The 15878-nt window shown below is 36.3% G+C and overlaps 1 protein-coding gene across 25 annotated transcripts in view; it reads right to left on the bottom strand.

Annotated features, from left to right (window-relative positions):
* Positions 1-15878, bottom strand: part of LOC105222614 (protein lap4) — a 157062-nt gene that overhangs the window by 76717 nt on the left and 64467 nt on the right. The window contains exons 1-2 of one of the 25 annotated variants that reach the window (XM_049448504.1): positions 14925-15244; positions 275-790 (exon numbers count right to left, since the gene is read on the bottom strand). The exons of 21 other annotated variants lie outside the window; for them this stretch is intronic. In XM_049448504.1, the coding sequence (XP_049304461.1) occupies positions 275-503 (229 nt within the window). In that variant the 5' untranslated portion in view covers positions 504-790; positions 14925-15244. Of the gene's footprint in view, positions 1-274; positions 1460-14924; positions 15245-15878 lie in introns of those variants that run through there. 3 more of the 25 variants (XM_049448502.1, XM_049448509.1, XM_049448503.1) reach the window with 3 other exon arrangements.

Here is a 15878-nt window from a genome sequence, read left to right on the forward strand (position 1 = left end):
TTACTGCCAAGCTCTCATAGTCCTCCAAGCCAAAGGCGCACATTGTTTGCAATGCACGTCACGTTTGTTATTATCATGTAGCAATGCGCTGCGGCCACAAAAATGTAGGGCACACTCAAATCCACGAGCGCCCAAGCCACAAGCCCACCTGTGGGCGCGCACTTAGTTATGCTTTCAGCTGCATACTCAGCCGCGCGCCGACAGAGACACTTCAGCTGCCGCATCATCATTACCGTTACCATTTAGCATTACCACGTAGTATATATTTGCTTACCATATTGTCGATTGTGCTCCAGATCGCCGGTGTATGTCGTTACGATGCGCACACGTTTGTCCTTGCGCCGCAGCGAATTGCTCGGACTGCGATTGGAGGAGGCGAGTGAACTGCGTAAGCTCATATTGGCCGGACTGTTGCGGCCGCTGGTGTTGCCCAGCGAGCCCGAACGTCGCGAGCGGGGCAGCGTGTTGTCGCCCTCCTTTATTTTTAACTTAATGTTGAACATATTAACGTTTTGCTTTTCGTTTCACTTCTTCTTCTCTTCGTTTTCTACACTTATCTTTCTTATTCAATAATGCATGCGCTTGTATGTAGTTTGTCGGTGTGACTGTGAATGTGAGTCAAAAATCGGCTTATACGCTTCACGTATTCGATATAAACAATAATATTTCTGCTTTTGCTTTCTTTATTCGTTGGTGTAACAGATTTTGTGTAAACGGATCACAAACCCGCCGCCGCCTTTGTACTTGCAAGTACAGACACACACACAATTATATCTAATGCATCATCATTCTGTAAAGAGCTTTTATCAATTTTATTATTTTGTGCAATTTCATCGAATCGCAAATCGTACTCGGTCCTCTCGGTAAGTAGAGGCAACAGTTGCAGTTGCCGGCGTACGGGAAGCTGAAGCAAAGTAGCTTGGCATCTATGCGTACGCAATTTTATATAATCGCACAAGCACTAGAGCAAGATTTCAGCAGCAATGCATTGGAAGCGTTCAGGCAGCTGGCAAAGCCAATATAAGAACGTCAAGTAAAAGCATATGCATATATGCATGAGCACGGATGTGTGATGCAGTGAAAAATTCGCAGGCACTTTACAAAATATATATTTGCTTATTGGATTTTAATGCGTTGAACTGCATCGATAATAGCTTTTGAAAGTGACTAGTGACTACACAATTCATCGCTTAAATCGTGCGACTAAGCGGCAGCCAACGAAAGCTTCGCTCGTGGCGCAATAATATATCGCTTTTTGGTACTTTGTAGATTTATTGCAAGCGTTTATATATTGCTTTGTACGGTAAACTTAAATGCGAGCGGTATTTCGGAGATTTTCGTAAGTAAATTTCAGGAAAACGCGGATTATGGAAATTATTTTATCTGCTATTGTGAATTTTTCTTATTTTTCTTGCAATGAAAATGATTTCATTTAAATTTTATTTACGGGGTTACATGGGTTTCCTCGGGTAAAAAAACAGTATTTTTTCAACAATTTTTTTCTCCAAGACCTGTGAAAAATTTCATGAAGATCTGTTTAGTAGTTCTCGACAAATCTTACCAACCGACTTCAAAAACACAGTTTCGAGAAAAACGCATTTAAAGACGACGCATTTAGCCTAGCTAGCCTCGAGCGCAGACGTTCACAAGGCTGTACCTCCGAAACTATTCCTCGAATCAACTTGATAATTTAGGACAATATTCTAGAGATATTGTAGAATTTAAGAAGACCATAAAAAATTCAATTTTTCGAAACCCGTAAACCCATATAACCCCATAAACAAATAAGCATTCTATTGTTATATAGATAGTCGAGCCCCAAAAATCTTAAAAGTCGCATAGCGCGAGCTTGAGATTTCTTTCATATTTTTGGACTATCGTGCTTCAGCAAAGAGCTAACAATATGAGTCAAACTTTTAAATTTAACAACAACAACAATTTCATATTAAATAATAACAATTAGTACATTTTTAGCACTGCTCTTTCATGCCAAACCATCTCTACATGCAAAAATAAGAGTTCAAATATATATTTTATGGTGACAGTTTTTTTAATTTTTGAATTAATAGATTTATAAGAATATATTACAACAAAGTCCAAAAATTGTGCGGAAATTTTAAAAATATTAAAAAAAAAATGTTGATTCTTTTTTTCATTTCTTTAATTTTTTTTTTAATTTTTTTTAATTTTTTTTTTTAACATTTTTTAAATCTTTTTTCATTTCGGCTGCACCTAAGGTGTGTTACCCTTCAAAAGTGCTTTTTTATAGTACGAAAGTGTATAATAGATTTTTATTCTGATTTTGATCGGTCGGTTCCAATGACAGCTGTAACCTTTACTAGTCCGAACTGAAAAATATGTTCGGAAATTGTAGCGATGCCTTGGATAATGCTCTCTACCAAATTCCTTGAAGATATCACGTCAACTTAAAGAGCTTTCCATACTAGTGGTTGAATCCGATCGCTCAGTTTATATGGCAGCTATATGCTATAGTGATCCGATATCGGCGAGTCGGACAAATGAGCAGCTTCTTGAGGAGAAAAGGACGTGTGCAGAATTTTGGATCGATATCTCAGAAACTGAGCGACTAGTTTGCGGATATACAGAGAGACGGACATGATAATTTTTATGTAGTCTCCGACGTTTTCTGCCGCATGTTAGGAATTTGGTAGCAAACTTCATAGATACAGGTTCAGATTTCTTCAGGGTAAAATGCATATTTTTATCTGATCCTTAGTATATGCAATAGCTCAATCCAACAAAAAATTCGTCACATTTTTGAAAGTTTTATTTTGTTTTTTTTTTCTTTTAAATAAGTTGGTAGCAAATATTATGATTTCTAGCATTTGATTGTGCAACAAAGAAAATCAATAAAAATGTACAAGTTTTCCCAGACAACAAAGTGCAGACATTGAGCTGCGGATTAGACTGTGTAGCCATTCAAAAGACATAAAGTTGAGTTCTCTCAAGCAATAAATAAAATGCTTTATAACTTTGGTCCAAATGAAATGCAAATATGTAATTCGCTTGCGCCGCCACAAACTTCTCATCAACAAATGTTTGGCAACAAACCACGTTGAACACAATAAATCGCAAACAAATTTCTACGCCAGCCATGTCACTCATTCTACAATTTTGCAGAGTGAAAGGTCATTGAAGCGTGAATGAAGATGATCATAAATTTCGAATCGAACGACTAAACAAAGCAAGCACAAGCAGCATATTGGCACGAAAATCCGATTGACTTTTACAGCAACCAACCGCACACACAGCCCATCCACAACACACAAGACGACAGTTCAACAACACCGCAGGGCGCAACAGCCCACGGCCGCCCAACAGGGCCTCTCCACGCGCCAAGGAAACGACAAAGCAAGCGAGCGATGCCATGGAGCCGCCTGCGCAGCGCAACAATCAAGTGAATCGTTATATAGTATATAATGGCAAATATGACGAGGAGCAAATGGGAATGCTTTATTTATGCAGCATCACTGGTCAGTCAAGCATTGAATGGCTCGAACAGCCGGTCAGCATCCCGAGATGACGCACCGAAGACACAAAACCATTCGACCATGGCAGAGTTCAATGCTTGGTAAAGTACGTTGGAAAAACAGCTGGCCGGCTGTTCAATTAATGGGTATGATTAGAGTGCGACTGGAGAAGGGACTGCATGTGGCAATGCTAGACATATTATATGCGATATTACAATATTGCAGATTATTTAATTTAACAAATGCAGGCGGCAAATTAAAATTAATGCAGCTTTTGTTATAGAAACTAAAAATTAATTAAAAACGCTGATTAGGCGAAATGCAAATTTAATTAGCGGCTTAAGTATTTGATGTTGTTGTTGCATGCTCAACTACTTTGCCCTTGAGTTTGCGCTTGGCGGATTAAAGAAGAAATTCCTAAAAGGTTAATTACCTGCTACTTATGAGTTAAATGATTACTAATTGTGCTGCTGACTTAATTAAGTGCAAAAAATGTGATATCTGCCGGCAATTGAACTTCAATTAGTCACAAACAAAAGGCCATCAAATCAATAGAACCAAAGGGGAGAGAGGCCAAAGCTAATGTAATTGGCATTATGGCATTATAAGACTTTCTTGTAACTAAAACGGTTTATATGTTGAGGAAATGTTATATAATATTAAAATGCTTGAAGGCAAAATTGATTAAGAAAGTATTGAAATATCCAAAGAATTTTGCTAATCAAACCAAGCACGATCTGACGAAATTTCGCAAAGATATCTTTTCCAATCAAAAACTTCATTTTGGTTCCCATAAATGAACAGCTTTTGAGGGTAAAAGGTCAATGTGAAAAATTTTCGATCGATACTCAAAAACTAAGTTAGGTTAGGTTAATCTGGTAAGCTCATAAGCCAGCTTAGACCAGTTTTGGTCCTTTGCGATACCAAATGGAATTCGGTTGTTGCTAGGTCCAAGACGATGACTACTCCATCCTTTAGGATGCCTGCGATTGACGCGACTTTTAATGGACTCTGCGGCCTCACTCTCGATACCTACTCCAGTATATCATACCTTGGGGACCCCAAATGCTTACAATGTAGGACAAGTGCATTCTCCATGCTCCATTCTCTTCCCTGGTGCCTTGCTCTAGACATTTCCTGCAGTATTCTCGATTTGTCAACCCCATCCAGCGGGCGTGACTCGCCACCAGACAGTGACTAGTTAGTATTCCCTACTAATGTTCCTACAGTCTCTTCTATCGAGTGTCAATAGGAATTTTGCGTACTTACTTGATTTGATTTTCTTTACCAAGCTTCTATCCAGATCGTCGTATATAGAATGTATGGGTTTCCCAATGTTAATCGCGTTTTCGAATGTTAGCCATACACCATTCTTGGCGATCTCACCCACTATTTCATTGCCCTCGATGCCTTTGTGGTCTGGCTCTCAGTAGTAGTGAAGTTGCTTGCTTCTGACAATACTTTCCACTACTGTCCTGCTTTCCAAGCAAGTTCCGGCCGATATGCGATACGGGATTATTGCCTTGATTGCTGCTTGGCAAAGACCTCAGCAGTTTGATGTCCAACAGTACCTTAAGGTAAGTTAAGGTTTTGGTGCGGTCTTTGAGAGGAACTTGTGTCCCATTTATCGAAGAGAACCTCCATAGAGGAATTTTGTGTTTTCTTGTGAACACTAGCATCCGTTTTTTTCCTTGTTCAACTCCTGACCGGCTTGCTGTGCCCAATTCTGCCACTATCTTAGGTGCTTTGCTCTCCAAACTTCTTAGCAGTTTATTTACCACTAATGCTCATTGAAGCGGAGATAGCATTTCACCTTGCGGAGTACCTTTACAGACTTCCTTGGTCATTTTAACGTCGTTTCATTCTGTTCTTAACCGTCAAGAGGTCAAAAGGTTTCTAATCCAGCGTGGGATAGCAGAATCAACTCCTATTGATTGGATATTATTCAGAATAGATTCCGTAGAGACGTTGTTGAATGCTCCGGAAATGTCCAGGAAGTGTAAAAACTAGGTACTTCTTCTTCATTATTTGCGTTGACAAACTAAGGGAGTACTTCCTGCATATACTGACAGACAAGCGAACATGGCTAAATCGACGCAGATCGTCATTCTGACCATTTATATATAACATATATTCTTTATAGAGGCTCTGACGCTAGCTAGCCAGGTAGAACAACTATAGTATATAGCCGTCATACAAACTGAACGATCGGAATGAAGTACTTTTCATTTGAGAAGATATTTTCACGAAGCTTTGTATAGGTTATTATTAAATTTTGTACTGCTTAGAACAATAAAGCAATATCCGAAGAAATTGTTTAGATTGAGTCACTATAGCATAGCTGATACACAAATTGACCGATATTAAGGGTATTATAGCTTCAGTGCAAACGAAGCTAACGTTTTTTTCTCTCAAGTTTTTTAGAGGACTTTATTTGGCTAAGAAAAGTTACAAAAGCCAAAAGATATATGTATGATGATTTATGTGCAGCAGAAATATACTAAACTGCTAATTTGTACAAACAAATAACTTTAAACTTGTCAGAATTTAATTGCTACATCGGATGCACACTTTCAATTTCTCCGCTAAATGCTCTACAGTTACTTTTATCTCAAACAAATTAGTTGAAATGAGGTCAAGAGCAAGTAGCCTTGACTATAAAATGCATTAAAAGGTAAATGCAAATGACAGGCTTGTTGGATTAGCAAAAATAACTGTACTTTGAAAATTAAATGCGATTGACAGAAGAACAAGTAAAATGCTAAATGAATTTCAGTTAACATAATTAATGGCAGATATGCAAGAGTAAATTTTAACAGGAACTTGTTGCAAGGAAGGTAATTTGTTAAAAATTAAATGGAAATGTTTACACAAATGAAGTGTGATTAGTGAATAAATGAGAAAATTAGAATGAATATCAAATACAAAATAGCAATGAATAATTTGTTGCAATATGAATAACTAAGAATACAAAAATATATAATAATTGACTGAAATCTAGTTTCAGTGACAGTGCATTTAAATTCAAAAGTCCTCAAATCAAATTGAAAAAAATTATATTTGCCGAATTTTCCAGTTTACATTTTTAAAATTAAATAAAAAATGTTGCGAATTTTCCAACTTATTTTCGCACTTTGTACCTCACTCATCCACCGAATGGCTTAAGCTTCGCACAAAATGATTAATCGTCGCAAATCTTCGCGCATTTTATTTGACAAATTACACAACAAACCGTTGAAAAGTGTCAAACAAATAAGCACAAACCCTCAAACATACAAAACTCTAAAAATTAATGAAGAAAGTTCCACTATAGAACACAAACAACAAAACGACAAAATCGTAAAACAGAAAAACATTAAAAGTGCAAACAAGAAAAAAAAAACTTGAGCTAGAACGTGGCAAAGCATGAAAAGAGTTGATGAAATTCGAACAGCCAAGCGATAGTGAATCAAAAAACAAATAAAAACCATCAAAAGTCAAAATGCGAATGTTGAAACAAAAAAAGCAAGACAAAACAACGCAAAGTGTTACACTTAATAAATTGAAATGGCAACAGCGAAAACTTGTGTATATCTGACTCAGTGAATCAAAAGTTGGAAAACAGCAACAAAAACAAACAATTACCAAAGTCGGAAATGTTTCGTCATCAGTACGCTGTGCACTGACTGGGTCGCGTAGCCAATCGGGCTGGCTGGTTGGTGGCACGCCAAAGAAAATAATACAAACAAATAACTTGCGTTATCTTGCAACTACAAAATTCCATAGATAACATATCACAAAAGCAACAACAAAAACTTTTATCTATGCACCTGTAACGACATACTTATGTATATATGACAAATTAGTATTGAGCAAAGCACTAACAAAGCTAAATTAGCCAGCATTAGAAGCCAACATAAACTGCTTTTTATTCTGTTACATTTAAGGCAGCGAAATCGATGAGTGAGCCTAATGACAAGGAGCGCGGAAAAAGTATTCTGAAAGAGAAAATATAACATGCACACATGCAAACATATGCACATATAATATACACATATGGTACATGTACATATATATTTTATACATAACTATGTATATACACAAGTACGCAAGAACCAAAAGCTGATAACCAAACACTTCACAAAATTATACTTTGTTTGCATGTATGTGTGTTTAAGTGTTGCCATAAAATAATGTAATAAACTTCCAACTGGTATAAAGTATATTGAGCGCTAATCACAAAGTGTAAACAAAGATTGCGATAAATGATTGAGCGAATGGGGAGAACAGGTGTATTTTGCAGAGGAAAAACCTTTGCGATACGAAAATATGTATGCGTGTGTGTGTGTTTGGACTTGAAAAGAACAGTACGTATACGTATAAATAAAGTCGTGCTTTAGGGTGGTGTATATAATTAAAAAACTATATCAAAAATACAACAAAAAACTATAAATAATTTTGCATAATAGCCAAATAGATAAAACACGAGGAAGGAAGAGCTAACCAAATATTTTATATCCTGCCAATTTTTCAAAGTTAAAGAAGTAAGAGATAAGGTGAGGTGTAAGGTGCGTGGTTGTAATTCGATTTCGGCTAATGTAAGATTAGAATGTCAAGATAATATTAGGTAGTCGATAAAGTCTTTTCGTATTTTGTCAATAGATGTCGTTGCAATCGTATATCTCCAGTGCTACCAACCACATTGCATTATACCATATAGTGTTGGAAAGATGAGATTTTATGCTTCATTTAATTAAAAAATTAAACTCGTGGAAGTTGAAAAAAAGTTACAGGAGTTCAAAAATGAGCGAAAATAATGAAGAAATTTGCTATATTTTGAAATTTTTGTATAAAAAAGGGAAGAATTACACGTAAGAAACCAATGAAATTTGTAAAGTTTACTGGAAATTTCGATGTGAAAGAGACACCTTCCTCTGGTCGACCTATCGTTTAAAAAGGCGATGAAATTATGGAAAAGAATGGCCAGGACCGTGACATAAGCAGCCATGTTATCGCTAAGGAACTTAACATTCATCATCAAATGGTTTTGAACCCTTTAAAAAAGGCTGGCTACAACAGAAGCTCGATCCTTGGGTAACACATGAATTGTCTATGTAAAATTTAATGGACCGAATTAACACCTGCGATTCTTTGCTGAAAGCAAAAGATATCGAACCATTTCTGAAGCGAATGCTAACAGGAGGAAAGTTGATCAAATATGCCAATAATGAGCGAAAAAGATGATGGTGAAGCTCAACAAATAGTCGCAAAGCCAGGATTGACGTCTCAAAAGGTTATGCTGGGTGTTTGGTGGGATTGGAAAGGGATCATCCACTATGAGTTTCTCCAGCCTGGTCGAACGATTGATTCTACATTTTGCTTTCAACAACTGATGAGATTAAGGCAAACAATTGAAAAAAAACGGCCAGAATTGATCAACAGAAAGAGCTTCGACTTCCATCAGATCAACGCTAGACCACACACATCTTTGATGACTCGGTAAAAAGTCGGAGAGTTTGGCTGTAAAGTTTTGATACATCCACCATATAGCCTTGACCATGCACCAGCGGATTACTATTCGTTTCGGTCAACGCAGAACTCTCTTAATGGGGTAAAGTTGGCTTCAAGAGCAGCCTGTGAAAATTACTTGTCTCAGTTTTTCGCCAAGAAACCAGAAACGTTTTAAACTGACGGAATAATGTTTCTAGTGGAAAAATGGCAAAAAGTGGTCGACCAAAATGGTAAATATTTTGTTCATTAAAGTTCATCTCAAATGTAAAAGAATAAGTTGAAGTTTGATTAGAAATACGAACAGACTTTTTCGACTACCCTATTTTGGTATACAGTTTCCTCAGCATTTTTGCTTAGAACTCCGCGCGGATTTCAAATGTGTCACACACTTTTTTTCCAAAATTTAGCACCGAAAAATTATGTACTATTTAGATTTTGTTTAAATATTTTCCTTCTTCGATTATTGATTTTTTCATATATGTACAAGTATACATATATATACAGTATGATTTTAGAACACACATGCATTACTCATATATCAAAACGCTTGCATACATAAGCCTTGGCCGAAACTACATTATCGAGCCTGATAACGTGGTAAAACAGCTATAAATGCAATAAAATTATAAAGAGCACCTTTGATTCTAATATGACTAAGCCTTCAAACGTCAGGTGTATTACAAAACTACACTTTTTTGATAACAAAACATACTTCAGCAGTGAGTTACCCCACATTTTACCATTGACCTTGTTAGCTCTAGTGACCACAACGAAAATACAACAATATTTGGATTTAAGCTACAAGTACTGTATGTTTTTATGCGTATTTGGGCATTCAGATATGTATCAATTATATTTCTGTTATATATGAGGCATATATCAGGTATGTATGAAATATATATCAGTTATATAGCGGGTATGCAAGTATATGGTACCCCATATCAATTCGGACTTTATCAAAAAAGTAATAATAATCACTTAATCTACAGCGGGAAATTGATATTGAAAATGTGGTAAACTTGAGAATACCAATTTGTTTATACTTATAATAAGTGTGTGTATATTTAACAAGTGACATCATTACCTTGAAAAGTGTGTAGTGAAGTAGTTAAGGGCTTGAAAAATAAATAATTAATTTTATTTTCTTTCGCTTGCGCAAACTGTTACAAAAGACACTAACAAATGGTGGCACCACTACGTTTACATGGGCTTAGGGTGATAAATACATACACACATACATATATACATGCACACATATGCATACGTACACGTATATTTGTGGAAATGTAGAACTTTCTAATTTAGCACACGTTTGCATGTCTGCTAATTAAATTATATTTTTTCCAACAAAATAAAGGAAACCGTTAATTAAAAAGTGATGTGTTGAAAGTTTGTCGGCAAAACATAATAATGTTTCTACAAAACTAATGTCGAATGTTGCAGTAATTAACATTTTATTTATTATTTTGCAACAATGGCGGCACCAAAGAGAAAAAAGGCGGCCAACTAACGCCAGCTTAGAGATGAAAAACTAGGCCCGTGGCCTCATAATCCGACGACAAACAACAAAACACAATAAAGCTTGCCATTTGGTGTCAATAAAACAGCGAATATATGCAAAATGTTTTTTTTTTTCACTTGAGCATGCCGCGCGTAAAACGGCGCAAAAAGCATCAAGTGCGGCAAAAAGCCCTTAAAGCCTGAAACCTTTTTAAGCCAACATTTAGCGAAGTGCGCATGTATGTGCGTGAGTGTATTTGTGTATAAAAAGCGCCGACAAACAGTCATGTTTAATTTATTTAACGCACTTTTACAGCAATTGCCACAGCACACACACACACACGCACACATCGAAAAGTGGAAGCAAAAGAGGCCGCGCTTTTACAGCCGTTTATGGCAAATCAATAATTCAGTAAAGAGGAAAATTGCCGAAGGCGTAAAAACCAACGTTTGCCAACGCAGTTGTGTATACACTAATTTTCCGTTAGAAATGCGTTAAAATTAAGTTAATGAAAAATTAAAAGAAAAAACGGTAAAAAAAAGTTCCAAAATTATATTATCAGCGCTTGGCGCAATTTTAAAGCTTTTACGCTTCCCAGCAATTTTCGCTTGCAGCTTTGCTGGTAATGCGTGTGCAGCAAAAATAATGGCGTACGGTACTTTGTAAAGTGTTGCGCACAAAGTGAAGACCAACAAATTGGCTGACAAAAGCAGAGTAAGTAAATATTTTAGTGAGCGGAAAATAAAGGTCATCGATTGGGTTAAAAATATGACAAGCTGCACACACACATACACATATATACAAACACGCTCCCACAATACAATACAAGACATATAAGCACACATTCATACATATATATGTGTGTGTAAATATGCTCTTGGGCGCCGTGGCAAGCGTTTGCTGTTTAAACAAGTTCAGTGCAAATATGCTTTTATGATCTTTTTAACATCATTTTTCATCTCCTTTTTGGTTTCGGTGAAGGATGCAATCTACTGGTATTGTGCGTTTCCTTCAGCAATAACTCTGCTATTTCCTTCCGCTTAAAACCCAAAGCTGCAACAATAAAATCGCAAGCACACATCTCTTCAACTCCTCCTTTCAATTTCAATGTGTGTGTATGCTGACATAAAAATACACAAAGACTGCCGAAATAGTGAGAACCTTGAGGTTATCAAAAATTGTTAAATCCACAAGATCAACAAAAATGAGCTTGATATGTGTGGCGTGCGTGCATGCTGGTGTTGCAATCAAGTGTGTAATGCAACAGCATCGACGACGAGTTCAAAATGTTCTCACATATGTGTGTATTTATGTATATCGTAGAGGTATAAATAGAGAAAATATTTGATACGAAATAAACACAAATCCCAACCTAAATCAACGTCTTCAGTCGCCTAAAGGGTTTTGCCACAAAATACATGGGTGTGTATGATGACTGTTTGTATGAAGACATGTATTAAATCTTCGGTCACAGCTGCTAGTTAGAAATGGAAAAAATATTAGCGCGTCTCGGAGTGCAACTAGTTGTGTTGTCAGTTGGGAGATGTTCTTGATATGAGAGATTTTTGACATGCAATTTTGCTTAATCAAAAACAGTTAAATATATCAATTTCGATTTAGAAGGAAATAAATTATGGTTGATGATTAAAATGAGCTTTTTATATTTCTATAAAATATCGATAAATTTATCAATATCGATTTAGGAAAAAATATTTACATCTTGGGATGTCAATAACGAGGTTTTGGGAATATTACATTTTTTTGATGAAAAATTGTAATCCAAAACCGATAAATATATCGATTTCGATTAAAACAAAAAAATCAGATATTTTTGTGTATTAGTTAAGTATTTTTCATGATTTGAAAAATTTTTAAAATCGATTTTTTTTAACAAAAACCGATAAATATATCGATTTTGACTTAGACAGAACAAAATGGAGATTTTCATAATTCCGTGATTTTTGAAAAGTCAAAACTTTTTGTGATTAAACTTTTTTTTTTTCTAAAAAATATCGATTAATTTATCAATATCGATTTAGACAAAAATATGGAGATACATATTAGGTTCTCAATTAACAGATTTTCGGAATATAACATTTTTGGTGAAACATTTTATCCAAAAACCGATAAATATACCGATGCCGATTTTGATAAAAATATCAGAGACAAAAAAATCAGATAACTGTGAAGTGATTTTTGAGATATGGAAAAGTTTTGAAAACAATCATTTTCCAATCAAAAACTGATCAATTTCTTTTAGGTGATTTTTTTCCTAAAAATCGATAAATTTATTAATATCGATATAAATTAATCAAAACCGATAAATATATCGATTTCGATGCAGACCAAAAAATCAGAGATTTTCGTATATCGTTCGTTAAGTGAGATATGAAAAATTTTTGAAATCAAATTTTTTTCCAACCAAAAACCGATAAATATATCGATTTTGATTTAGACCAAAATATTAGAGATTTTTATATTTTTGCTTGATGATTTTTGAAAAGTCAAAATTTTTTGTGATCAAACTTTTTTCCTAAAAAAATATCGATAAATTTATTAATATCTATGGTATTTATGACAGTTTTTGTTAAATGATTTTCGAGATATTTAAGTTTTTGAAATCAACTTTTTTTCCAACAAAATATATAATATATAATTTTTTAATCGATAAATATATCGTTTTCGATTTAAACTAAACACAATTAAGTATTCGAATATGAACTTGTTTTCTAAACAAAAACTGTTAAATACATATCTCTCTTACAATTTAGTCAAAGAGAAGGTATTCGTATAACAGTTAGGTGATCTTTGAAAGATAAGACATGCTTTGGGATCAACCCGTTTGAGTAATATAAAATCGATTAAATTATAAATTTGAATTTAGACAGAAAAAATTACAGATTTTTGAATATCAGTTAGTAAACTTTCAAGATATGAGGCAAATAATTTATATATTTTCGGATGTCAGACTTTCAAGATATGAAAATCGCATTTTTTCTCAGCCAAGAAACGATAAATATAACGCTTTCAATTTAGTCTAAAAAAAAATTAAAGATGCTCAAAACAATTTGATTGATAAAATTTAGCTTCATTCAAAAACATTTTTGTTCGAAAAATTTTAAACGCCCTCACACTAGTTAGTGCCCACAAAACTACTAAGTGCAAATGCCCGCACTAGGACACTCACTATCTCTTTGGAATTTGCCATATTACTACGGGGAATGCGTATGAACACATCGAAATGCAATGGCAATCGCATATTGTTTGCTTTCCTTGTGCAACCAACCAATAAGGCAATAGTATGTACTATGCATGCAAATAAAATTTGCGAATAAGAAAATAATTTCGAACGGCAAAAAAGTATGCGGGAGTTGAAAAAATAAAGAAGTGATGGAGCCCTTGCGGAGTAGCAGTCGTCGCCCGCGCAGAAAGAATGAATGAAAAAAAAATAGAAAATAAATAAATAAATAAGCAGGAACTACTGCTCAACAAGATGGAATCGGAAAATAAAATACAAATCGCTATTGGCTCCTTGCCACAAATGCGTGGAATAACGAATGAGCGAGTGAGTTCGAGTGCGAGTTGTTGCCGCAACTTTTTCACCATTATTTATTGTTGTATTTGTTAAAGTTAAACAAGTGAATCCACTCTTGCGCTAAGAATTCGGATTTTCGCCCGATGCGCCGCGCCGCGCCACGGCACTTCGTTGCGCCCCCGGTGCTTTTGTAAGTAACTAAATACTTACTTGCTGCACTTTCCTGCTTGCCTGTTTGCTTTCTTTGGTATGAATTGCAAATGCAAATAAAATGCAACAAATTACGCCAAGAAAAGCGAAAAAACAGCGCAAAGCCACGCAACGCCAGCAGCAGCAGCGCAGGCAGCGGCGGACGTACGAAGGGCGCGCAGCAGTAATACAAATTGACGTGGAGTAAACTCAAGTAAAGAATGCGAACTGCTTAAAATTTGCACAATCAACTTTAATGCAGTCGATGGATAAGATAATACACACACACACACACGCACACGCACATAAGCGCAAACATTGCAATAATGCGAAGGAGAGCGCGAGGGGATCGCGCGGAGTTTGGAGTGTTGAAAAAATGCGCGAATTAACAGAAGCAAATGAACGCGTAATTCAGCTGCAGCGCGTGCTGTGCCTTGCCCACGGAAGCGCCCCGCGCGGTGCTACAGGGAGTATGAGTAATGCGCGTTTGTAGGTGTTTCTTTTTGTTGTATTATTTGCTTATTGCTGCTTTCTTTTTGTACGACTCCCTAAGCACAACGTAGGCGCTTCTTTAGACGCGGCTTTAAACAGCGCAAATTTGTTTTTATCTGCGGCCACTGACGCAACTGCGATACACACAACGCCACCACAAGTGCGCGCTACACAACTTCAGCTTCCAACGCCTCTGCGACAGCTTTTTTTCGTTATGTTTTCGTACTTGTTTCAGTTGAGTTTTTTGTTTGTTTTCGCTTTATGGCTTTCTTCTGCTTTTAACCGAATTATTTTCGAATGACAGTCACACACGTAGAGGTGTCATAGAAATAATTAAGTCTGCGACGTAAATGTCTGCGCCGATAAAATAGCGGTAAAGCGTGTGCAGCTCGTTCTTTTGTCCCGACAAGTGTAATGCTTTTGAATAACTGAAATGAGCTGGCGTAGCTAGAGCACTTGCAGCTCATCGCCGCACACACACGCCGCCGTACAGCGGCCCTACAAGCGCACAAGCAACTGCACACACATACAAACACACACAAGTGCAAAGGTGTGCTGCTCTTTTAGCGGCGCGCTCAGCGCACTCAGTTATGTGTTTTCTTCAGCCGCGCCGCTGACCCCGCTATCGATATATTCTGCCACACAAACACTCGCAAGCGCTCTTGTAGGTTTCAGGCCTACGACAAATTCTGCATATGGGTCGAAATAACGGGCCTCTCAACACCGTGCTACCAATCCATCTACTGCTTTGCGAGTGTATATATGTATGTATGTGTGTGTATGCTTGTTGTTGTCAGCAACAGCGGTGCGCTGGAGAGTGAATAATTTTTACTGCTCCACTTGTGCAGTCCAAAAATAGCAACAACACATAGTGCTCAAAACAAAACTGAACGCGCTGTTAGGCAGTGGGTGGGGCGCGCGGCCGCTGTTGGGCAAAAATAAGATTGCCTCAAGCAGGTGTAGTGCACAATTATTTCATACTGAGGCTTCTGAGCGTGAGTAGCGAGCGCTCAAATTTAATTTGCTGCTAATATTAAAAATATGTGTATATGTACATATGTATGTTTGTAGATAAATATACAGATCTGAAGCGCAGGCCTTATCACTACTCATTATGTGCGAATAAATATACGTGTTTATGTGTGTATATGCATATATATATGTACTTATGTATGTCCAT

Source organism: Bactrocera dorsalis, chromosome 2 (genome assembly GCF_023373825.1).
Source record: "Bactrocera dorsalis isolate Fly_Bdor chromosome 2, ASM2337382v1, whole genome shotgun sequence".
In the NCBI taxonomy this organism is placed as follows: domain Eukaryota; kingdom Metazoa; phylum Arthropoda; class Insecta; order Diptera; family Tephritidae; genus Bactrocera; species Bactrocera dorsalis.